General features: G+C 46.2%; 1 protein-coding gene across 2 annotated transcripts in view; it reads left to right on the top strand.

The window, feature by feature from the left end:
* dnase2 (deoxyribonuclease II, lysosomal) overlaps window positions 1–25,840 on the top strand; it is a 38,621-nt gene that overhangs the window by 8,818 nt on the left and 3,963 nt on the right. For both annotated transcript variants that reach the window (XM_059992345.1, XM_059992348.1), the window contains exons 3-6: window positions 8,574–8,739; window positions 12,270–12,345; window positions 17,939–18,100; window positions 24,048–24,245. In XM_059992345.1, coding sequence (XP_059848328.1) covers window positions 8,574–8,739; window positions 12,270–12,345; window positions 17,939–18,100; window positions 24,048–24,245 — 602 coding nt within the window. The remainder of the gene's footprint in view (window positions 1–8,573; window positions 8,740–12,269; window positions 12,346–17,938; window positions 18,101–24,047; window positions 24,246–25,840) is intronic.

The raw sequence follows: 25,840 nt of genomic DNA, 5'->3' as shown, positions 1-25,840 counted from the left end.
CTTTTGGGATACATGGTTCGTAGGCAGACAGGATGACAAAGAACATGCCAGCCTCGATCAATCAGGACACCGGGTACAGAAGTTGGGGTGTTCTGTTACAGTTGTACAAGATGTTGTTAAGGCCACTTTTAGAATATTGCGATCAGCTTTTGTCACCCTTATACTGGAAGGAAGCCATTAAGCTGAAAGAGTGCAGGGAAAACTATGAACAGGACTCATTTCAGTTCCTTTAATATGGAGTATACAACCTAAAATTCGTACTCTTCACAGACATCCACAACACAAGAGACTCTATAGAATGAATGATAGGACATTGAAGCCCGAAGGCCCCGCCACTGAGAGAGGTTGAACAGTGTAGGGTCTTATTCAATGGAGCAGACAAGAATGAGGAGTGAGAGGTGTACACAATCCTGAGGGGCAGAGGTAGGGTGAGTGTTCAGTCTTTTTTACCTAGGGTTGGGGAATCAAGAACAACAAGGTATGGGTTTAACTTGAGAGGAGAGAGATTTAATAGGAACCTGAGGAGCAACCTCCTTCACCTGGAGGTGACGTTCTGTATTCGGAACAAGCTGCCAGAGGGAATGATTGAGGCGGGTTCATTAACAGCGTTTAAAAGGTCAAAGATGAGGATTGAGAAGGTCTAAAAGAGATGGGTCAAACACAGGCAAATCAGAACCAGGTTCAATATCACTGGCAGATGTTGTGAAACTTGTTAACTTTGTGGCAGCAGTACAATGCAATATATAATAATAGAAACAATGTGAATTACAATAAGTATACAGTTAAATTAAATGAGTAGTGCAAAAATAAAAATAAAAAAGTAGTGAGGTAGTGTCCATGCATTCAATGTCCAGAAAGCTTGGCTAGCAGGAATGGATGGAACTCTGGATATGTGTGGGTGTCGTTGAACATGGAAACAGAGTCTTTGTCTCTCGAGATCTATGCTGAGCATCAAGCACCCATCATTAAACTAATCCTACCCCAAACAGAAGGGAGTCTGCAGATACTGGAAATCTGAGCAACACACGCGCGCACGCACACACACACACACGCACACACACGCACGCACGCACACACACGCACGCACACACGCACGCACACACACACACACACACACACACACGCACGCACACACGCACGCACACACACGCACACACACACACACACACACGCACGCACACACGCACACACGCACGCACACACACACACACACACACACACACGCACACACATACACACACACACACACACACACACACACACACACACACACGCACGCACACACACATACACACGCACACACACACACACACACACACACACCCCCCCACCCCTACCTGGAGGAACTCAGCAATCCAGGCAGCATCTATGAGAAAGAGTGAACTGTCAACATTTTGGGACTTTAGATAGGAAGGAACTAAATGAAGGGGGGAGAAAAGAGAGTCAAGGTATAGAGATATGAGTTCAGTGGGGCAGGAGCAAGCCAAAACAATGGGTTTACCTGGACAGGCAGGTTTGTGGATCTTGGGTAGGAGGTAGAAACGGGAGGTGTAGGGTGTGGGAACTATGAGGTTAGTGGCAGTGGATGGGAGATTCCCAGAGCTACTAAGGTCAGTGATGGTGTGAATGACAATGGGATCCTGTTTGAGGGGTAAGTAAGAGGAAGTGTCTGGTAGTTGCTGCTGGGCCTCAGCAAGGTAGAGGTCATTCCGCCAGACTACTACAGCACCCCCCCTTATCTGTAGGTTTGATAGTGAGGTTAGGATTAGTGTGGAGAGCAGAGCGTTTGGAAGGAGTCAGGTTGGAATTGGAGAGAAGAGTGTTAAAGTCTGGATGGTTAATGTCCCGTTGGCAGTTGGCAAAGAAAAGATCCAGAGCAGGCAGAAACCAGGGTGGAGTGTCCAGGAAGAGTTGAAGATGGGAGATGGGGTCATTGGTGCAGGGTGGGGAGTCCTTGCCAAAGAAGTAGGCTCCAAGACGGAGGTGACGGAAGAAGAGCTCAACATTGTGGTGGGTGCAGAACTCACTGAGGTGTGGGCACAGGGGGACAAATGTGATGCCCTTGGTGAGGACAGAATGTTCTGCCTCAGAGGGAATGGTGAAGACCTGGCATGGATGAGAGCTGAGAAGGGGGCTGGTAGTGTCAGAGGAGAGGGGAGGATGTTCAGGGAAGGTGAGCTCAGGGGAAGATGGAGACTCCGAGGACCCAAGAGCTGGCAGCGGGGCCTGAGGGACTCGGGATTGCGGGGTAGTGGTGGGGGAAGGGGAGACAGGGGTTCCAGTGGCACTGCATAAACACCCGGCCAGGAAATAATGTTGGTCACGGACAGAGTAGGAGCTAGAGGTTGAAAGTGTCCGAGGTCATTGGAAACCGCATTGATGGCGGCAGAGTCTGGGCTTTGAATCCGCTCAGGATAGTTAGACCCGCTGAGGTCGACTCTGCCCAGCCCACTTTATTCTCAACACATTCCCGTCGTCTTCCTCCCACGTCCTGTATTCATCACCTCAACTGCACCCCGCTGAGGAATCAGCTCCAATGGTCATGTCACTCTGCTGCCCTCATGCCCCTGGGAATGGACAACAGGGTTTTCCCATGAATTACTCAAGCCTCATTCCCCTCTGCCCTGTTGGGTGGAGCAGTGTAAACTGTCATAAAGGTTCTGCAGACGCTGGAAATCCAACACAACACACACCAAATCCTGGAGGAACTCAAAGGCCCAGACCCTTCTTCAGGACTGGAAAGGACATGGAAAGAAGCCAGACTCATTAGACTGAGACCTTTTATCAAAGTTCAAAGTAATTTAAAAAATCAAAGGACTTATATGTACGTCACCTATTCAACCTCATTTGACTCAGTCCTACAGTTCCTGCCTTGCTCCCCCCCCCCCCCCCCAGGGAGGCAGAGACATCAAAAAGAATGCAATTGCTTCCTGAATCAGCTAAAACCATGCACAGTCATGATGAAAGTAAGTCAGAAACAAAAAGTAGATGTGATTCCTATCTTCCTGTTCCCTCCTGGTGTGTCTGTGGCGTCTCGGATACTCGTGATCTGTGACGGCTTCAAGAGCTACCTCATTCTTAACGTGACTTGGGTTTTGAGCCATCTCTCCATTAAGTACAGACCCATGACCATTTAACCCCTAGTTCACCAGGAGAATCTAACTTTATCGATCAGGACAGAAATCCTTTTGAGTGGTCAAAGAACAATATGGACAGATTTGCCATTGGTATAACACACACACAGAATGCTGGAGGAGACTTGCTTTCTGGTATTTGAAATAAAGAGGCGTTGTTTTTACATTAAGTCAGGCAACAGAGACAAACAGAATTAATATTTTAGAGCAACATACAGAAAATGCTGGAGGGACTCAGCAAAATCTATGGAGGGGAATAAGTCATTGACATTTCAGGCCAAGACCCTCATCAGGACTGGAAAGAAGGGGGCAGAAGCCAGAGTGAGAAGTTGAGAGGGAGGAGTACAAGTTCGCAGGTGATAGTGAGACCAGGTGATGGGGAAGAAGTGAAAAGCTGCGAGATGATAGATGAAAGGGTAAAGGGCTGAAGAGGAAGGAGTCTGACAGGAGAAGAGAGAGGACCATGGGAGAAAGGGGAGGAGGAGGGACGCCAGAAAGAGGTAATATTCAGTAGAGGAGAGAGCAAGGGATGAGGTGATCCAAAATGGGGAATGTTTCCATTCTTCCACTTAACATAGAAGGAGACGATAAGCTCACTATGCCAGCTCACTAAATATTCACATTGTCCCCCTCATTTTCCCTCCACTTGTCCTCCCCACTTTCTCATCAGATCCAATACCCACCTCTCACCTACACACCATTGACAGTGGGGAATTTACTTACCAGCCAGTGCACCTTTGGTACATGGAGGAAACCCGGGCACCCAGAGGAAACCTACTTGGTCATTGGGAGATCGCGCAGACTCCACACAGACAGGCCCCAAGCTGCTGGACATGGGAGACAAGCTATGCCACTGTGAACTCAGAGCAGTAACTGATGTGACAGTCTAGGGAGGTTTCAGACCCCTCGACTGATCTGTTGTTATACGCATCACTGATACGTAACCCTGTCCCAGTGGTGCGTGTGACGAGAGATCCACTGGCTGTGTTTCAACAATCTAAAGGACCTTCCTCGGCTCAGCTGTGTTCACTTCCTCCATTATTGTCTGTCTGAACTTCGTGCCAGCCAAACTCACCTTCTTCCGTTCTGTAAGCTCAAGATAAGCCAGAGACCTGGTTCCTCACCCACACTCTTTACTCTAACACATGCGTATCAATATAGGAGCCCGCTTGAGGGAAGCGTTGACTTTTTAAATATTCCAGTCCCTGTTTTCGATTCCCCTGTGTTCTTACTGCCCGTTACACCACCAGCACTTAGGGCAGAAATGAACGTCTTCCATCTCTGGGAGTGTTCAGGGCTCCCTTCATGTCAGCAGCTTCCTCTCGGTTTTCACCACTGTTAGTAATGCAAGTCCAGGGTGGAGACTCGGGAATACCGTCACACTCAGATGTCGGAAGATCCTTCATTGCTGTTTCCTTAGCGATTTTGTTTGACCAGTCAGGGTTGTTAGCTGTGAGCCGAACGCCCGAACCTGGAGGGCTGGTGGACCACTCATAGTCTGGCCTCTCTCTACCCTTTCACCTGTTTGGCATGGGTGGCCCCACCAAGTTGTGGGTCTCTCAAACCTCTTCCAGCCTTGTGACTTTCCAGTCTCGCCATTCCTGAACATAATCAGGGGAAGCAGCGATGTAGCATCAGTTGTTCCACGCCAGTGTGCTGCACTCAATGTTCACAACCTGACCTCCTCTACAGCCGGGGCGCTGACTGCTTCGTGGAGCACCTGCACTCAGTTGATCCCAGGCTTCCAATTGCCTACCCAACCCAGTCTCACTCCGGCTCTCTTCCTGTGTCCTCCCGCTCTGTTACAAGGACCAATCCCCCTTAAGGGACAACAGTACATCAGTCTGAGCACGGCAGCACTCATGATCAAACAGAGAACTTCCCTTCTTTTTGTGAGCTGTTTCTGAGTCATCATTCTGCCTCACTGTTTCTTTCTTCTCAGTTTCTGTAATAGAAAAGGCTCCTTGGCCTGTTCGGTATGCTCCTACCAACCCTATCGATGCACCATCCCCTCCAGATATGCCACAGCTTGTTATGGAAACTGCTCAGCCCCTGACCCCAAGAAACCGCAGAGAGTTGTGGACGCAACTCAGCACATCGCAGAAACCAGCCTCCCCTCCATTGCCTTTCTCTACATTCATCGCTGCCTCAGTTAATTAGGGAAGCTAATTAAAAACTCCACCCTCCACATTCTCTCTTCTCCCCTCTCCCATTGGGCAGAAGATACAAAAGCCTGGAGCTCCTGTCTCCAGACTCAAGGACGGCTCCCACCCCAGTGTGAATGGTATAATTCAGTTCAATGGTATAAGACAGACCTAGACCCCACAATCAGCCTCTTCATGAACTTGAACCTCATTATCTATCTGCATTGCGCTCTCCCTGTAGTCGTTACGCTTTATTCTGCACTCCGTTATTGATGTCCCTTGTACTATTTCAATGCACTGCATATTGATCTGACCTGTAGGAACAGTATACAAGACAAGCTTTGCACTACACCTCAGTACATGTGACAAGGTTCTAGGCATTTATCCCTACGTGCTACACCTGCCTATACACCTCCACCCTCTCCTCCAAACAGGACCCTAAACTGTCCTTCCAGGTGAGGTAACACTTTACCTGTGACTCTGCTGGGGTCACCTCTTGTGTCCGGTGCTCCTGCTGCGGCCTCCTCTACATTGGAGAGACCGCTTGTAAACTGGGGGACTGCTTCATCAAGCATCTCCGCTCCACAAGTGGGACTTCCCAGTGGCCAAACATTTCAAATCCATTTCCCATTCCCGTTCCAAAGTGTCAGTCCGTGGCCTCCTCTTGTGCCAAGATGAGGCCACACTCAGGTTGGAGAACCAATACATTATATTCCCTCTGGGTACTGTCCAACCTGATAGCATGAACATCGATTTCTGATAAATAAACCGACCCCCCACTCACCTTCCTCTATTCCCCACTCAGACCTTTCACTCTTCTCACCTGCCTATTATCCTGGGATCTCTTTCTCCTATTGTCCACTCTCCTCTCCTATTGGATTCTTACTTCTCCGGCCCTTGATCTTTCTCACTCCCCTGACTTCACCTATCACCTTCGAGCTAGCCTCCTTCCCTTCCCGCCACCTTTTTTTATTCTGGCAACTCCTCCCTTCCTTTCCAGTCCTGAACAAGCGTCTGGGCCCGAAATGTCGACTGTTTATTCATTTCCATAGATGCTGCCTGACCTGCTGAGCTCCTCCAGCATTTTGTGTTTGTCGCTTGTGACAATAATAAACCAATTCCAATTCCAACTCCTTTGAACCATCGAGTCCATGTTAAACATGGAGCATTCATTTTCTTTACCTCTTAATTCTATCCTAACATGATTTATTCTTCCTAGATTCTCAACCATCCCCTGTCCCACCAGCACAAAAGTCAAACACTGACCTACACAGTAAGGAATCAACAAACCTGCACACTTCTGGGAGGAAACTCACCTGGTCACAGAGAGATCATGCAAACTCCGCACAGACAGTGGTCAGGATCGAACATGGATCACTGAGGCAGCAGCTCTACTTGATTTGCTACTGTGCCATTTCTCTTTTTTGTATAATCTGGCCTGCTGACTGTGTCGACACCATTACCAATAGCAACACATTGCACAGACAAAGAAACTTAATCCAATTGTAACGGCCTCAGCCCCCTAACATTAGTCATCCATTCCTACCCTGCAGAAGCATTTTTTTTGCTCCATCCATTTCTCCTCCAACCACACCATATACGATCCAAAGCCTGACTGCAAATGGTGGAGGACTGGACATGGGGCCAGCAACCCCGTCCCAATGAAACCCAGAGCTACAAAAATGTCAACCGAAGCTCCAAACTCCTCCCCCCTGAGGAAGGAAGGATCTTCAAAGGGCCACGTCTGGGGACAACTTGAAAGACTGGACAAGGACAGGGAACTCTGCTGAGCTGCTGAAGAGGGCTATGCCCCAGAAGGGTTGACGGGCTAAGGAATTTCCCCTCCACTATCTTCTCTGCTAAGTAATTATTCTTTCTCTTTTCCCCAGTTATTGTGAAGGACCTCAAACCTAAAATGTTTACTGTATCTCATTTCAAAGATGTTGGAGAAACCTGCCGTGTGTTTCTCGAGTTTACCGTGTTTCTCTCGACTCATGGTCCAATTGTCAGGCTACATGCCTGATCGCTTGCTCAGAATACCAACATGCCCACCAGAAAGGGGAAATATTACCTCAGCCCAAAACACTGACTTTCTGTCAACACTGCCTGATGCCCTGCTGAGTTCCTCCAGCTTTTTGTGTCCATTGCTCAACATTTTCAGCTTCTGCAGAATCTCTTGTCTCTCATATTAGATTGAAAACCCATTTATGTGAGTGGATAGAACCTGTCCATATCAAGTTGTCAGGACAACCCATGGACTGACTTTACAGGACATTTACTGTCAGAGTATGTATTCTTTATAGAACCTTGAGATTCATCTCCTTACAGACATCCACCAAAAAAAACCCAGAAGAAGCTACTGAAAACCAAGGAGGAACGTCCAAAGACTCAGTGGGCAGAGAGAGAGAGAGAGAGAGAGAGAGAAAAAACAAGTCGTGCAAACAACAAACGGCATCCATGACTGAAGTTTGCAACACCAGGCATCACGGCAGCTGATCCAGAAGTCCACCAGTTGCAGGCCACAGCCTCCCTCAGTCCAGCACAGTGACGAGCAAACCCCATGGAGCAGGGAGTCACACCAGCCTGTCTCCCGCCTCCAACCCAACACTGACGATTTCAGACCGGCCCAGTGCTTAAACTTTCCAAACCTCGGGCTTGGGCTCTGCTACTTGGCCCTTCCAATTCGGCTCGGATCTTAAATCAGTCAAACCTCAGATCTCCGCTCTGCCATGTTGAATTCCCCCCCCCCCAGTCCGTACCAGCAACTTCATCGTGCAGCTGTCTCGCCCTGGCGAAACTCCAGCCACACCACAAAAGTGCCAAATTCAGCTCAGCTCCAACAGGGAAGCCACAGCCCACTGTTTCCAGCCATCAGTTACCAGAAAAGGTGTCAATAACAAAATAATTAGTTGCTTTCTTTGTTTCATTATCCACCAGAAGATTGTCACTTAAACCTGCAAGTTTAAGCTTAAACCAGCTTAAACTGGAAGACTCCACAATTCATTCTTCGTGTTAATTACTTATCTTATTTATTAATTTATTATTATTTGTTTCTTCTTCTGTATTTACATAGTGTTTCTTCTTTTACACATTGGGTTGTTTGTCAGTCTTTGCGTGTAGTTTTTCATTGATTCTGTTGTTTGCCTCTGTTCTGTGAATGCCTGCAAAATGAATCTCAGGGTAGTGTATGGTGACATATCAGCACTTTGATGATGAATTTACTATGAACTTTGAACATTTCCTTTTCACATTAACATTAACTTCTTGTTCCGGCCTCCTTTTACTCCACCTTCAGGTTTATACTGTACAAGTTGCCAAAATGCGTTAAAGGCCATGGCCTACTCTACATGTACATGGACCACAGGACTTCTGGCTGGAGATCTGGGAAATACTCAATAAATGACACACGTGGAGCGGTGGGGGCAACTTTGCAGCGACTCTATGGAAGATCTGCAGCTCGGGTAACTGAAGTTCTTGTCTCTCTGGTTGAGCTGAATGAAGGGGCAAGGTGGCACTTTGCAGAATGGCCACAAAGGGAATGACCTCATACTCAACACTTACTGTACCTTGGAGGAAATTGACCATCGGGGGATGTCCTGCCTCATCACAGTTTTCAGAGAGGAAAAAAATTGCAGCAACTGGTATTTCTAAGAGATTTTGATGATCCCGGATAATCTTACAGTCAGTGAAAGTCACTCAAAATGTTGGAGGAACTAGCCCAGCCAGGCACGTCTACGCAGGGGAATAAATAGTCAACATTTCAAGCTGAGACCCTTCATCAGGACCGGAAAGGAAGGGGGGAGAATCCAAAATAAGAAGGTTGGGGGGAGGGGAAAGAATACAAGCTAGAAAGTGACAGGTGAGGGGGAAGGTAAGGGGGTGGCGGAGGGGGGAATGAAGTGAGAAGTTGAGAGGTGATAGGTGGAAAGGGTAAAGGACTGAAAAGGAAGACATAAGAGGAGAGGAGAGCGGACCATAGGAATACACACAAAATGTTGGAGGAACTCAGCAGGCCAGGCAGCATCTACAGAAAAGAGTACTGTCGACATTTTGGACTGAGACTCTTTTGTCCTGCCAAAGGGTCTCGGCCCAAAACATCGACTGTACTCTTTTCCGTGGATGCTGCCTGGCCTGCTGAGTTCCTTCAGCATTCTGTGTGTGTTGCTTGGATTTCCAGCATCTGAAGATTTTCCCTTGTTTGTGAGTGGATCATTGGAGAAAGGGAAGGAGGAGGGGACCCAGGGGGAAGTGATGAACAGGTGAGGAGAGGTGAAGGGGTAAGAGACGGAGCCAGAATGGGGAATGGAAGAAGAAGAACGGGGAGGGGGAGAAATTACCAGAAATCAGTGTTCACTGCTATCAGTTTGGAGGCTACTTTCTTATGATTTACACTCAGTGGCCACTTTATTAGGTACACCTGTACACCTGCTCATTAGCACAAACATCTAATCAGTCCATCAATGGCAGCAACTCAATGCATAAAAGCATGCAGACATGGTCAAGAGGTTCAGCCGTTGTTCAGACCAAAGATAGAAAGGGGAAGAATGGTGAACTGAGTGACTTTAACTGTGAAATGATAGTTGATGCCAGATGGAGTGATTTGAGTATTTCAGAAACGATGACCTCCTGGGATTTTCACGCACATCAGTCTCCAGAGTTTACGGAGAAGGGTGTGAAAAACATAAAACACCCAGCAGCAGTTCTGTGGGTGAAAATGTCTTGATAATGAGAGAGGTCAGAGGAGAATGGCCAGACCAGTTCAAGCTGACAAGGTGGTGACAGTAACTCAGATAACCACACATTACAACAGTGCTGTGTAGAAGAGCATCTCTGAACGCACAACACGTTGAACCTTGAAGTGATAGGCTGCAGCAGCAGAAGACTGTGAACATACACTCCATGGCCACTTTATTAGGCACCTCCTTACCCAATAAAGCAGCAATTGAGTGTATAATTATGTTTGTTAATTATACTGTATACTAACCAACATAATTATATTTTGGAATTCGTTAATGATTATTTTAAGGTGTATTTCATTAGCAACACACACAAAATGATGGAGGAACTCAGCAAGTCAGGCAGCATCTATGGAAAAGTGTAAACAATTGCCATTTCAGACCACCTTAGATCAGACACCAACACATCTAATGAGTGGTCAGTCCAGAAATGATCTAAGTTTCTGCTATATTTCTTCTAAGTAAACAGCTCCCTCCCACTTATCATCACAACGAAGCTCCTTATGAGTTCATACCTCTCTGAAAAGTGAAATTCTGCGGGCCTGCTGGAAAATGCATCAGAATTAAGTTGTAAATACAGAAGTCTTTCAACCAGGCAGCACAGCACAATGGGCAAACTGAGCTCCGTCTGAGTTGTATCGTTTTAATATTAAATGAGAAAACAAGTCACCCATATTAAATAGATATTCTGGTTGGTTTCTTATCTACCTGTCAGTTACATTAATCATCATAAATGTGTCAATTATATAAACTCATCCAGTTAATGAGAAATCTGTGAATTAACTCTGATAGTGATGAATAAACTCTCCTTGAGCTTCCAGCTGGGTACGGGTATCGATGATAACTGATGCTTCGATGACAAACTCTGCCATCTTAATCAGGGATGCGGCCTGGGCATGTCTAGTCTGGCGGTATTTGTACCCCATGGTCAGTCCCTCCTGATTGGTTAGTCCTCATCCAATCAGGTTTCTGTTGTCCCACCTTGCTTACAATTGAATTCCAGTTCCTACTTAGAGTGAGACCTTCATCTTTGTCAAAATTCTGTTCTTCTAGATTTATTTCAATGGCTTCCTTTACCAGGCAGTCCCAAAGGACATTGGCGTGGCACAATAATTTTGTGCCATCAAAGTCAATCCTGTGTTTATCGCGAATGCAATGTTCCACTACCGCCAATTTCTCTGCGGAACCCAAAGACATACGCCTCCTGTGCTCCTTGAGCCGGTCACAACAGGTCATCCAGAAACATGCGTTTCAATCCTGTATGTGCAGTTAATTCAAGTAATGAAATATAGAACAAAAGAAAAAGCTGTTTTTATTATTGGAAGACCAGGAAATAATTAGATTGTTATTACAGTAAAAAACATCTGACTCACCACTGTCCTTCAGGGAGAGGCTAAGCTACAGATCAGAGTTACATTCATTGACATGTGCATACATGCCCAGGGTATTTAAATGGCATGAAAATTAGCTTTTTGAAGTAGCTGCACAGTACATTATAGACATAACTGGCATGAATTAATATAAATAAAATGAAGACAAATTATATATAATTAATAATACAAATAAACATAACAACATTAGCGCAAGTTGGGAGAGGAAAAGAAATAAAAGTCTGAGGTTGTGTTCGAGCTTTTCAAGTTGGTTCAAGAGCCTGATGACAGTGGGGACAGAAGCTGTACTTGAACCATGAGTTCAGGCACCTGTGCCTCTTGCCTGATGGTTTGTAAGTTGATTCTGGCCCATATTTAACTCCAGATCGATGGAAAAACTTTGACCTTCCACTACCTTCTGAAAAGACGCAGCCAGCCATTCAGCTCAGAGGTAGATAGAAGTGTGTGAAATCTGCCTTTGATACCCACCTCTTATGGACGTAAAAACATTGTTCTTAATTTCAAATGCAAAGAGCAGGGCCACACTCGGCCTTGAATACAAAACTCTTCAGTTGGATTGATGAAAGGAGGCAGATGCTGAATTCGTGGAGAGAGCAAATGGTTAGTGGTTGAAGTTAAAGAGGACAAAAACAAAAGGCCAGAAATGTGAAATAAAAAACAGAACAAACAGGAAATACACAGTGATTCAAGTTGCAGCTGTGGAGATGGATGAAAGGTCTTTGATCTAAAATTAATCCAGTTTCACGCCGTGCAGATGCTGTCTGAGCCGCTGAGTGTGACCAGTATTCTGTCTGTGCTTCCGGCTGGAGTTACGAACAGTTGCTGGAGCCAATCCCATTTTAACTCCAGTATCTTTCATTGCAGCGTGATGACGTGGCATACGTGCTCTACAATGACCAGAGCAGCGTCGACTCAAATTCGCGTGGAGGCCACACTAAAGGTGATGAGCAAAGCTTGGTATGATGTTCCCTCACTTATTCCAAACCCCAGAGCAAGTTTCTGACTTCCGGTAATTTCTACCCTCTTTTAGAATCTCCGAACCTGACAATTCCAATGCTAATCCCTATCTTCAACCCATGTAAACTCTATTGCCTACTTGGTTGGCTAACCTATGCCACACACAGAAAATTTGTTAGCACGCGGCATACAGTGCCGCTCCTCGATTCTTGAAACCCCCGATATTAATAGGAAAATAAAAGTGCCAAGTGCAGCAGCAAACGATTTTTTTACAATCTGAAAGCAGTGAGATGTTTTCGCTGGAAATGTCTCACACAAGCTTGGCCCCAGCTAGATGATTAGAAAATACGTTTTGAAATCCTCACAGACCCGGTGAACACAGTTACAATAACAATACTATTTAGAAATAACGTTATTTTTCAATTGTTTTTTTCTGAGATTGATATTGATAATTCTTTTAAATGCTTCATTTATTTCCATCTGTCTCTGTTATACTTACCAATTTAGGGATCAAAAAGGTCTGCCATCCCTGGACTACATCTTAACTCACACCAACTTCTGAATCAAAGTGAAATTGAAAATCAAAGTAAAATTTATTATCAAGATATGTATGCTATCTTATACTACCTTAAATTTCTAGGTGACCTGGTCTAATCTGGTAAAGAGTCAGATTTGGAAATGTCCGTTTATGTGTTCAAACCCCTCCACTGCTTCAACCTTGGCTGCCTTACCTTCCTTCAGCTCTAGAATTCTGCATTCTCCCAGCGCTGGTCTATTTGCAAACCACATTTCTTTTCTCCCACCCTTGAAACCATTAGGTCTCTAGACACCTAATTGTGAGTCCTGATGAAGGGTCTCAGCCCGATATGACTGTTCACTCTTTTCCACGGACCTGCTGAGTTCCTCCTGCATTCTGTGGATGTAGCTACCTTCAAACCTGCTCCCTGTCAAACAATAACTAAATTTATTTTTTGGCAAGCACTATGTTTAAAATGTTCAAAAGTGTTTCACAAGAGAATTTTTGACAGAAGTAAACTTGGTTAGAAAGGGTGAAAGATTAAAGAGAGAGATTAGCTTGATTTGACACATCTACATTGAAACATACAGTGAAATGCTTAATTTTTTGTGTCAATGACCAACACAGTCTGAGGATGTGCTGGGGGCAGCCCACATGTGTCCCCTTATTTCCGGAGCCAACATAGTATGCCCACAACTTACCAACCCTAACCTGTACGTCTTCGGAATGTGGGAAAGAATCGGAGAACCCTGAGGAAGCCCATGGAGTCACAAGGGGAACATACAAATTCCGTATAGACAGGGGCGGAGATTGAACCCCAATCTTGCAGCTGCTGCTGTAAAGCATTACGCTAACCCCAACAGTACCATAGCAAAACTACCAGTGGTAGCCACACCTACAACAGCCTTGTCTGTAAGCTCTGTAATTGCCTCCCTCAACTTCCTTATCACCGTAACCTCCTTAAAGGACAGGGAGATAAAGAGGTTTATGGAAGGAATTTCAAAGCTCAGAAACAAGGCAGATGAAGGTGTGTCTACTATTGGCAGTTTGATTAAATTTGGGGATGAGACAGAGACCAGAGTTTTACATTTTAGCAAAATGTTTCTTGATGTGTTTAACAATATTTGATACTTAATATCTCCTCACAATTTAGAAGTCTACTTGTCCCAATAAATTCATGCTGTTTTTTTGGGGTTTTTTTTATTGGCATGCAGTGCGGAACTGGCCCTTCCGTCCCTTCGAGCCACGCTGCCCGGCAACCCCTCGATTGAACCCGAGCCTAATTGCGGGACAATTTACAGCGGCCAGTTATCCTACCAACCATCGTGTCTTTGGAATGTGGGAGGCAACTGGAACGCCCAGAGGAAACCCATGCAGTCACAGGGGGAATGTTCAAACTCCTCACAGACAACAGCGGGAATTGAACCTGACCCACTTGTATTGCTAACCACTACTCTACCATGCTGTCTCTTAAAGTATTCCCATTAATCCCATTCCTCCACGTACACCCACCTATCTCACATTCCCATCTCTACAGGAGGGGTAGTGTGGCCTCCGTCAGTCGTGGTCGACCATGGGTACTGCGCCTCTGGTAGTCACTGGGAGTGGCCTCTTCAGGGCCCAAGCCAGGGCAGAGTTGATATGGAGATCCATCTGTTGCCCATGCAGTGGAACCCCCCCCCCCCCTCTCCATGCTGATGACAGGGCCAAAGGAACGACTCCAACTCCGGATTTTTCCTCAGGGTTTACTCCCAAAGCCTTTCCCGTGAGCGGGTATAGCTGCAAGGAGAGTTTTCCCTCTCCTAGATGAGCTACCATCTGTGGTTAACGAGCCCCATCTGCCTGGAGCAACTGGCCCACCTTTGCCCCTTCTCCTGTCAGTGAGAACAGCTCCGTTGGGCATAAGAACTCTGCCGCACGTGAAGGCCAGGAGATGGACTTGGTTGTCAGAGGCTGTTTGAGATGCACGCCATGAAGAGCGTTTGATAAGCAGTGGGAGCTCATCCCCACCACCACCCTTTGGCTATGACTACCTTTGGAACCAGGAGGGGTAGTTTACAGTAGTTAATTACCCTACTAACCAGCACATCCTTGGGAAGTGGCCAGAAACCAGAGCATCCAGAAAAAAAAAACCATGAGGTCACAAAGAGAACGTGCAAACTCCACATGGACAGACCAGATATCAGGATTGACCCTGGGCTGCTGGGACTCTGAGGCAGCAGGTCTGCTAGTTGAGCCACTACGCTCTCCTCTCCCTACAGTCCTGTGTAGGATCTTGGAACATTTTCCAACATTAACGGAGTTTATAAGTGGAAACTGGTGTTTTATTCCTGATGGGGTCCTTTATCATCCCAGAGAATCAAGGATCAAATTTACTCTCCATTTACGATTACATATACGAGAAACTTGCTGTGGTGTGTTGGTCAGGGTGCAACATGCGACAAAAAACATCAACATTCAACAGTTATAAAGAATTGTGCACTCAGTGGATTCTTTATTGGCTACCTGCTGGGCCTAACAAAGTGGCCACTCAGTGTATGTTTGTGGTCTTCTGCTGCTGTAGCTCATCCACTTCAAGGTTTGATGTGTTGTGCATTCAGAGATGCTCTCCTGAACACCACCTGTGTAACACGTAGTTATTTGAGTTACTGTCATCTTCCTATCAGCTTGAACCAGTCTGGCCATTCTACTCTGACCTCTCTCATTAGCAAGGAACAGCCTAAATCAGAGCCTAAACACCCCCCCCCCCCATCTATACCCATAGGCAACAGCAACAAGGTGTTACAAAGGGTGTTTGCATCCCGGGAATATGCGGGATAAAGGAGCCCTTCCCCATTTCAGCTTAGCGGCAAGTCTCCCAGTCTGCTCAGGCATCTCCCCGGTCTTCTTCTAATGTAGAAATTCCCTCTCTCTAACTCCTTGGGGATATTTACTAGACTCTTGTCAGAACTTGCTCTCCCCCTTGGCCAGAACCAGCTTGATCACTCCTGAGGTCTGGACGAGGTCTCTAGAAGGTCTCAGGTTCCCTGGTACTGAAGCCTGCCTCCTTATAAGTCATGGTCACTGGAGAGTCTGGGTGTCGGAACACCATGCCGCAAACAAAGCGTCATACAGGGACTGGACCAAGCAATGATCCTCCCCTCTCTCTGGTCCACGGATGGGTTATGCCTGGACAGCCAAGGGTGCCCAAGGATCAGGGGTATGAGTGGAGAGTCAATAATGTAGAAACTAATGTCTTCCACATGATCCCCCATCCTCATCTGCAATTCCACAGTCTGTTGCTGGATCTGCCCGAACCTAGTGGCTGGCCATCTTAGACGGTTGCAGGCAAGGACTGGCTCAACACTCGCAGCAGTATCTCGAACCGATGGACAGTTTCTAAATCCAGAAAGTTACCTGCTGCCCCTGGGTCCACAAAAGCCTTCACCTGACCCAAGTTCTTAACCAGGTGAATTCCGCCTTCAGCACGAAACCAGATTCCGTGGGATTGGGTGCTGTGGCTGCTACTAGCACAGTCCTGGACAGTGTTAGCAGTGCCCCAGGTGACCTGCTTCCTCACAGTAAAAGCAGCAACCTTGACTCTGACGCCGGGACCTCTCGTCTGCGGAGAGTCTAATGCAACCAACCTGCATGGGTTCGATTTGATCTTGAGCCGGCGATGGGCTGGTCATGGCCCAGGGTTGGGGAGTAGAACTGTGCTGCGTGGGGACCGGGCTCGGACCGGCTCTCTTTGACCTCCTGAAGTGGTCCTACTTTCGCTGTGCCAGACGATTATCAAGACGGATAGACTGGTCGATGAGAACCTCCAAGTTCTCTGCTGGCTCTCCCAAGGCAAAGGAATCCTTCAGTCCATGGCGGTGTAGCATGGCCAAGGCCTCCACGTGCCAACCACTCTCCTATACCAAGGTCCGAAATTTGATCACGTAGTTGGCCACTGACCATCCTCCCCAGTCAAACCTTCATCGGGCCATCTGGCGGGGTGATGAAACGCCACCCTCACTGCAGCACGAGCTTCTCTAAATACTCGAAGACCTCTGACTTATGTTCCCAATGTGTGGTGGTCCAGCCCAGAGCTCTTCCAGTTGAGAGAGATAACGAAGGCCACTCCTCCATACTCCAAGCTGAAGTTCAAACACTAACGAGCATTGAAGGAGGAAGCCACAGCAAAAGCCTGGGTTGCAGTCAGATCCCTCTGTGGTCGGAAAGTTCACTGGCTCTGGGATCTGATTGGTTCTCCCAAGTGACTCTGGCTTCCTCCTTGCCAAAGCTGACCAATGGCAACCTGGAGGTCGTGGATCTCCAGGCTCATTCAGGAAGTATCTTCGCTGTGACTGGTCACAGCAGGCGATAGACTCTGATACCCCACTGGGTCCATGTTGGCTCAATCGTGCTGTAAATAGAGTCCTTGACGACGATGGCTTGGACCCAAATGCTGGAGTATTTGAGGCACGGTTTCAAACGGATCAAAAAACTGAGCACAAAAGAAACGCTACATGAAATCTCTGATAGGCTTATGACTGAGCTCAGAACCTATGTTCAGGTGTTCCTTAAATGCTCAGTTCTTGGCACCCAAAACATGATTATTAATTAATGCGAACATCCTAAGCCCCTAAACTAGCCGCGCCATCTATCCGTACTTCAGAGAGTTTACAGCGTTTAAAGCTCAGAAGCTGGCGTAGTTGAGAGAGTCTTGTAACGGTAAGAGTTTAAAGGACAGGAATAGAATGAATTGTGCATAAGTATGTAAATGCTAGCTTGTACTTACAATGCAAACAATATTATAAAAAGTCGTTTAATGTGTCTATAGTGCAGTGAAGCGACAAATAATAAATAGAGGGGGGTGGAGTGGGGAGTAAATGGAATGGTTGATCAGATTAAGTGCCTGAGGAGGAAACTTTTCAGATGGCACCTGCTGTGGTGGGTTACTGAGATTCCCACTTTGACTGTAGCTTCCTGTGAGATTGAAAATCTCAGTCTGGATATTTCTTTGCAATGTTGGTTAGAATATATTGGGATGGAAATGTTTATTGATCATTGTCCATTTTCTCCCTAAACCTAGGGGTTGTACTTCTGGATCAGAAACAAGGCTTCTGGTTAGTTCACAGTACCCCACACTTCCCCCCGAAATCTACAGAAAGCTACGAGTGGCCTCACAGCGGCTGGAAAAATGGTCAATCCTTCCTCTGTGTCACATACCCCTATTCTCAGTTCCAGGAAATTGGTAAGGCGCTTTCTCAAAAGGTATGCCTTCTGGGTTTGAGTTAACAGGAGGTGCGCATAGCCTTGAAGTCCGAAGTTTCTAAGTTGAAATCCTCCTGCAGCGGGTTGGGAATACAAATACGATCAGATTTTGATGCACAAAGGGGGGTGCTGCTCCTTTGATGATGGTACAAATGGAGAGCAGCAATGTCAATGGGAAGGTACTGAAGCTCTGCTGCACTGTGTGAAGTATGGTACTACAGAAGTTCTGCGCAGTGTGGAGTACAGGAATTGGGAGGTGCAGGTATGTGAGATTTCATCGAGACAGCATTTGGAGTATTGTGTACTGTCTTGGCCACTGTTATAGGAAAGGTGTTATTAAACTAAAAAGTACAGAAAAGATTTACCAGGATGTTGCCTGGACTTGGAAGCATGACAAGAATCAGAGAGTCATGGTATACTATAACCAGATTTAGGCCTCTTCCACCCACCTAAGACCGTGTCAAACTATTATTACATCTAGTCCCATCGACCTAACCCTGGACCATAGTCCTTCATACCCCTCGTGTACGTGTGCTTATCCAAACTTCTCTTAAGTGTTACATATCCACTACTTCTGCTGGCAGCTCGTTCCACGGTCTCACCATTCTCATGTTTCCCTTAAGTATTACACCCTTAACCCCAAACCTATAACCTCTAATTCTAGTCTCACCCAACCTCAGGGGAAAAAGGCTGCTTGCATTTGCCCTGTTTATACCCCTCCTAATTTTGTATTATCTTTATCAAATCACCCCTCATTCCCCTAGACTCCAGGGAATAGAGTCATAACCTATAACCCAGGCCCTCAAGGCCTGACAACATCTTTGTAACTGTTCTCTGTATGCTTTCAATTTTACTGACGTCTTCTCTGTAGGTAGGTGACGAGAACTGCATGCAATACTCCAAATTAGGCCTCACCAACACCTTGTACAACTTCAATATAACAACCCAATTCCTGTACTCTCTACTTTGATTCATGAAGTGCAATGTGCCAAAAGCTCTCTTTATGATCCTATCTACCTGTGACACCACTTTCAAGGAATTATAAATCTGTATTCCCAGAACCTTTTGTTCTTCCACACTCCTCAGTGCCCTACCATTCAATGTGCCGCACTGACAGGTCGTCGTTCCCAGGAATGTAGGGGATGGAGGGATCACCTGATCCCATAGAGGGATCAGAAGTGGAGAGAGTGAGCAGCTTCAAGTTCCTCAAGATCTTTGAGGATCTAATCTGGTCCCAACATATCTATGCAGTTTTAAAGAAGGCAAGGCAGCGACTATACTTCATTAGGAGTTTGAAGAGATTTGGCATGTCAATAAATACACTCAAAAACTTCTATAGATGTACCATGGAGAGCATTCTGACAGACTGCATCACTGTCTGGTATTGGGGGTGGGTGGGGTGTGTACTGCACAGGACCAAAAGCTGCAGAAGGTTGTAAATTTAGTCGGCTCCATCTTGGGTACTAGCCTGCAAAGTACCCAGGACATCTTCAAGGAGCGGTGTCTCAGAAAGGCAACGTCCATTATTAAGGATCCCCAGCACCCAGGGCATGCCCTTTTCTCTCTGTTGCCATCAGGTAGGAGGTACAGAAGCCTGACGACACACACTCAGCGATTCAGGAACAGCTTCTTTCCTCTGCCATCCAATTCCTAAATGGACATTGAACCCTTGGACACTACCTCACTTTTTTGATATATAGTATTTGTGTTTTTGCACAATTTTTAATCTATTCAATACACATATACTGTTATTTATTTATTTATTTATTTATTATTTTATTTTCTGTTTTTTTTCTTCCATATTATGTATTGCATTGTACAGCTGCTGCTAAGTTAACAAATTTCACGTCACATGCCTGTGATAACGAACCTGATTCTGAGGAGCAGATCCAGGATGAAAGTACAGAGTCCCTGGGAGGGGGCGCTGAAAACATGAGAGCACCGGTTTAAGATCAGAGTGAGAGATTTAAAAGGAACATCAGGGCATATTCTTCACAAAGAGGGTGGTGCATATTTGAAATGAGCTGCCCCTCATTTGATAGCATTTTTTTTGCAATGTTTTTTAGAATATATTGAGATGGAAATGTTTATTGCTCATTGTCCATTTCTTCCTAAACACAGGGGTTGTACTTTTTGATCAGAAGCAAGCTATCGAGGTGGGCAGAGTAGCAAAAATTATAAACCATCTAGAGAAATGCATGGAATTTCTTGGAGAAATAGAGGGCTATGGGTAACCCTAGGAAATTTCTAAAGTAAGTACACGTTCAGCACAGCTTTGTGGGCTGAAGGGTCTGTATTGTGCTGTAGGTTTTCTATGTTTCTATGCCTATGATTATTACTGTTTGTGGGAGCCCAAATTGCCAACTGGATTTCCTTCACCACAAATTTCAGAAGCAATTTGAGAGGTACAATGTGCATTGAGGTGACCTGAAAGTGGCATGAAATGTGGTTTGGGTTACAAACATTTCTTTAATATAATGCAGCAAATCATTTGCTTTGTGTACAGCACAGCATAGCCATTGGTCATGTTGTGCACTGTCCAGAGTGGCCATTGGTTGAGTTGTGCACAGCCCAACATAGTCATTGGTTGAGTTGTGTACAGCCCAGAGTGGCCATTGGTTGAATTGTGCACAGCCCCAGAGTGGCCATTGGTTGAGTTGTGCACAGCCCAACATGGCCATTGGTTGAGTTGCTGATATGAGGCTACCTTAGGTGGGAGGTCCATTGGAATCAACCTCCAAATTCCTGGCTTCAGCCTTGCTTCTGATCAACCTGCACTGGGTGAGCACAGGGTGCTCCAGATGCTGGAATGGTCTGTGGACACTCAATAAAAATGGTCTTTGCCAAAGCTGTTAGCTCATGCTAGCTGGTAGTAGAATGAAGACCACACTTCCCCACAATATGGATGAGGAGAAGGAGAAAGACACATAAAAGAGGAGCAATTATGTAAGGAGACACAGTGGTGCAGCGTGCAGAGCCACAACCTCACAGTGCCAGAGACCCCCGTTCAGTCCTAGTTTCAGGTGCTGTCTGTATGGTGTTTGCCCATTCTCTCTGTGTCTTTGTGGCTTTCCTCTAGGTGATGTGGTTTTCTCACACATTCAAAGAGCTGCGGGTTGGTGGGTGAATTGGTGCCATGAATTGCCCTGAGTGTGTAGCTGAATAGCAGAATCCTGGGGTGGGGGGGAGGGATATAAGGGATTAATTTAGGATTAGTGCAATGGGTGATTGATGGTTAACTTGAAGATGATGGGCTAAATGGCTTGTCTCCATACTGTATCTCTCTATGACTCTATGATTTCTCTATGGTGTAATAATAACAGGGTTGGTGTGGGAGATTTTAATTTCCCAAATATTGATTGACATCTCCCTAAACCAAGGTGGGGTGGAGTTTGTTAGGTGCATTCAGGAAGGTTTCTTGACACAGTATGTAGATAAGCCTAAAAGAGGAGAGGCTGTACTTGATCTGGTATTGGAAAATGAACCTGGTCAGGTGTCAGATCTCTCAGTGGGAGAGCACTTTGGAGACAGTGACCACAATTCTATCTCCTTTACCATAGCATTGGAGAGGGATAGGAACAGACAAGTTAGGAAAGTATTTAATTGGAGTATGAGGTTATCAGGCAGGAACTTCGAAGCATAAATTGGAACAGATGTTCTCAGGGAAATGTATGGCAGATATTTGGCAAATGTTCAGGGAATATTTGCGTGGAGTTCTGTACAGGTACATTCCAATGAGACAGGGAAAGGATGGTAGGGTACAGGAACCGTGGTGTACAAAGGCTGTTGTAAATCTAGTCAAGAAGAAAAGAAAAGCTTATGAAAGGTTCAAAAAACTAGATAATGATAGAGATCTAGAAGATTATAAGGTGAGCAAGAAGGAGTTTAAGAATAAAATTAAGGAGAGCCAGAAGGGGCCATGAGAAAGCCTTGGAAGGTAGGATTAAGGTCTGGCTTGCCCACAGAAGGCAAAGAGTGGCTGTAAATGCGTCATATTCTGCATGGAAGTCAGTGACCAGTCGTATGCCCCAGGGATCTGTTCAGGGACCCCTTCTCTTCATGATTTTATAAATGACCTGGATGAGGAAGTGGTGGGATGGGTTAGTAGATTTGCTGATGACACAAAGGTTGGGGGTGTTGTGGATTGGAGGTTGTAGTGGGACATTAATAGGATGCAAAACTGGGCTGAGAAGTGGCAGATGGAGTTCAATCCAGATAAGTGTGAGGTGTTTCATTTTGGTCAGTCAAATATGATGACAGAAAATAATATTAATGGTAAGACTCTTGGCTGTGTGGAGGATCAGAGGGATCTTGGGGTCCGAGTCCATAGGACACTCATAGCTGCTACGCAGGTTGACTCTATGGTTAAGAAGGCATACGGTGTATTAGCCTTCATCAATTGTGGGATTGAGTTTAGGAGCCGAGAGGTAATGTTGCAGCTGTATAGGACCCTGGTCAGACCCCACTCGGAGTACTGTGCTCAGTTCTGGTCGCCTCACTACAGGAAGCATGTGGAAACCATAGAAAGGGTGCAGAGGAGATTTACAAGGATGTTGCCTGGATTGGGGAGCATGCCTAATGAGAATAGGTTGAGTGAACTCGGCCTTTCTCCTTGGAGCGACAGAGGATGAGAGGTGACCTGATAGAGGTGTATAAGATGTTGAGAGGCATTGATTGTGTGGATAGTCAGAGGCTTTTTCCCAGGGCTGAGATGGCTAACACAAGAGGGCACTGTTTTAAGGTGCTTGGAAGTAAGTACAGAGGAGATGTCAGGGGTAAGTTTTTTACACAGACAGTAGTCAGAGTGTGGAATGGGCTGCCGGCAGCGGTGGTGGAGGCAGATACAATAGGGTCTTTTAAGAGACTCCTGGATAGGTACATGGAGCTTGGAAAAATAGAGGGCTATGGGTAACCCTAGGTAATTTCTAAAGTAAGTACATGTTCGGCACAGCATTGTGGGCCGAAGGGTCTGTATTGTGCTGTAGGTTTTCTATGCTTCTATGTTTCTTTGACTCTATTAGAAAATATGCAAAGACAAATGAAATGGAGATTAAGTAAGATGTCAGCAGAGAAGAAATGCTTAACTGGACCCCTCGTGATGTATTGATTTTTTTTTCTGTAAGTTCTATGGCAAGTATCTCACACCAGCAAGACAGTATGGTCCATTATTTTCTGAAATAAGAGTTTTTTTTCAAATCATTGAAACACCAGACTATGATGTGGTGTGATCGAGTCGAGTATGATTGCTCTTTCCTAAAGGGTGACTGTAAAGGCCAATCCAAGATCCAAATATTCTGCTGCAGAGTGGGCGAGAGTGGGCGAGAGTAAGTGGTGGCTGTGGTTAGTGGTTGGGCGAGAGTGGGCGAGTGGGCGAGAGTAAGTGGTGGCTGTGGTTAGTGGTTGGGCGAGAGTGGGCGAGTGGGCGAGAGTAAGTGGTGGCTGTGGTTAGTGGTTGGGCGAGAGTGGGCGAGAGTAAGTGGTGGCTGTGGTTAGTGGTTGGGCGAGAGTGGGCGAGTGGGCGAGAGTAAGTGGTGGCTGTGGTTAGTGGTTGGGCGAGAGTGGGCGAGTGGGCGAGAGTAAGTGGTGGCTGTGGTTAGTGGTTGGGCGAGAGTGGGCGAGTGGGCGAGAGTAAGTGGTGGCTGTGGTTAGTGGTTGGGCGAGAGTGGGCGAGTGGGCGAGAGTAAGTGGTGGCTGTGGTTAGTGGTTGGGTCTTTTGGTTGCTCACTCTCTCCTTTTGCAGGTACCACTGTTCTCTGTGGCAGAGTGGGGGTCACTTTCTTGTAGTGTAGCCCCCTCTTGAACAGATTTCCTCCAGGTATATCTGTTGAGTAGAATATTTTCCCAGTTTTTATGTGTAATGTTGAATACCTTCAGGCTGATCTATAATGAAAAGTTCCTAAAATACACCACTGAACATTTTTCTCTAGGCACTCAGTTGCTATACAACAACCCTCATGTCTATGATTACTTGGTCCCACCCTCCTTTGCTAAAGATCTACCGGACCTCCAGAGAGCAGCAAGAGGCAAGCACAAGAAAAGCCCTCCATGGAAGCGAAAGATTGCCCTTTCATCAGCAGCAGGGAAACAATTCATCAGCTTTGCAAAGTACAGTAACTTCGGAGCAGGTAGAGTAATCAATCATTTGTTACTTATGGCTCTCATCTCATCACATCTTTGTTGAGATTCACAAGAATGACCCTGGGCATGAATGAGTTAATGTATGAGAAGCGTTTGGTGACTCTGATCCTGTACTCACTGGAGTTCAGAAGAAAGAGGGGTGATCTAATTGAAACTTATTGAATATTGAAAGGTCTAGATAGAGAGGACATGGAGAGGATGTTTCAGTTAATGAGGGAGTCTAGGACCAGAGGGCACAACCTCAGAATACAAGGATGTCCTTTGAGAACAGATATGAGGAGTAATTTCTTTAGCCAGAGGTTGTATGAAGGGTGATTGAAAAGTTTGTGGTCTAAGGTAGAAGGAGTCAATTTTAGAAAACCTAGCACATTTATTTTTCAACATAATCCCCTCCTACATTTACACACTTAGTCCAGTGGTTGTGGGGCATACAGATCTTAAACAATCCTCTCTCTCTGAGGATGAGGTCTTCGGAGCTTCAGCTGATGTTTCTGTACCTTCTGGATTTTTATGGGATGAGGTTGCTAGCCTCATGCCCAAAGCTCTTACTTTTGTAGCTAGGCTTGGGACTGTCCGTGGTGGAGTTAGCTGCTCGAACGTTAACTCCTTCAACTTATCTTTCTCTCTACATTTCTTTATTCTTGACCAATTTTCCAGCAAATTCCTTAATATATTGCCACGTGTCTTGGAGTCAGGTGTTATTGGATGACTCTCCTGTGAAGTAACTCTGCTTGCTTTATAGCTTAACTCGTTCCAGCAAACTAAAACCTTCCTGGAATAATGCACACAGATTTAAGGAAGTAAAACTCTAACAGTCTGACAAACATGATAGAGTGTAGATACTGGAACCTGAAGCAACAAACTGTGGAGGAACTCAGCATGTCAAGCAGCATCTATTGGGTGGGGGTTATATTTAATGTTTCAGAATGGACGTTGCTGCGTTGGCTCAGGATTTAATCAGAAACATTAACAATTCCTTCCATCACCACAAACCCCCTCCCCCCCGCCCCATACAGATATTACCTGCCTCACCGAATTCTCCAGATCAATTGTTTACTGTTCTAGACCTTTGGCAATTGCAGTCTCTCATGCCCCAAGGAAAAAGGTTTGCCCACTTCGGATGGAAATGAGGAGGAATTTCTTTGCTCAGAGGGTTATGTGATGAAATGAGACTGAGGCTATGGACCTACTCCGGTTGCTCTGGGCCTATGGAATCAGTTTTGTTCTGAATCCTGTTGTTTGCATGATTTGTTTGCTCTCTCTCTTCCCCCTCTCTCTCTTCCCCCTCTCTCTCTTCCCCCTCTCTCTCTTCCCCCTCTCTCTCTTCCCCCTCTCTCTCTTCCCCCTCTCTCTCTTCCCCCTCTCTCTCTTCCCCCTCTCTCTCTTCCCCCTCTCTCTCTTCCCCCTCTCTCTCTTCCCCCTCTCTCTCTTCCCCCCCTCTCTCTCTTCCCCCCCTCTCTCTCTTCCCCCCCTCTCTCTCCCCCCCCTCTCTCTCCCCCCCCTCTCTCTCCCCCCCCTCTCTCTCCCCCCCCTCTCTCTCCCCCCCCTCTCTCTCCCCCCCTCTCTCTCTCCCCCCCTCTCT

Source organism: Hypanus sabinus, chromosome 16 (genome assembly GCF_030144855.1).
Source record: "Hypanus sabinus isolate sHypSab1 chromosome 16, sHypSab1.hap1, whole genome shotgun sequence".
Taxonomy (NCBI): domain Eukaryota; kingdom Metazoa; phylum Chordata; class Chondrichthyes; order Myliobatiformes; family Dasyatidae; genus Hypanus; species Hypanus sabinus.
This window is presented reverse-complemented; position numbering and strand designations above follow the sequence as displayed.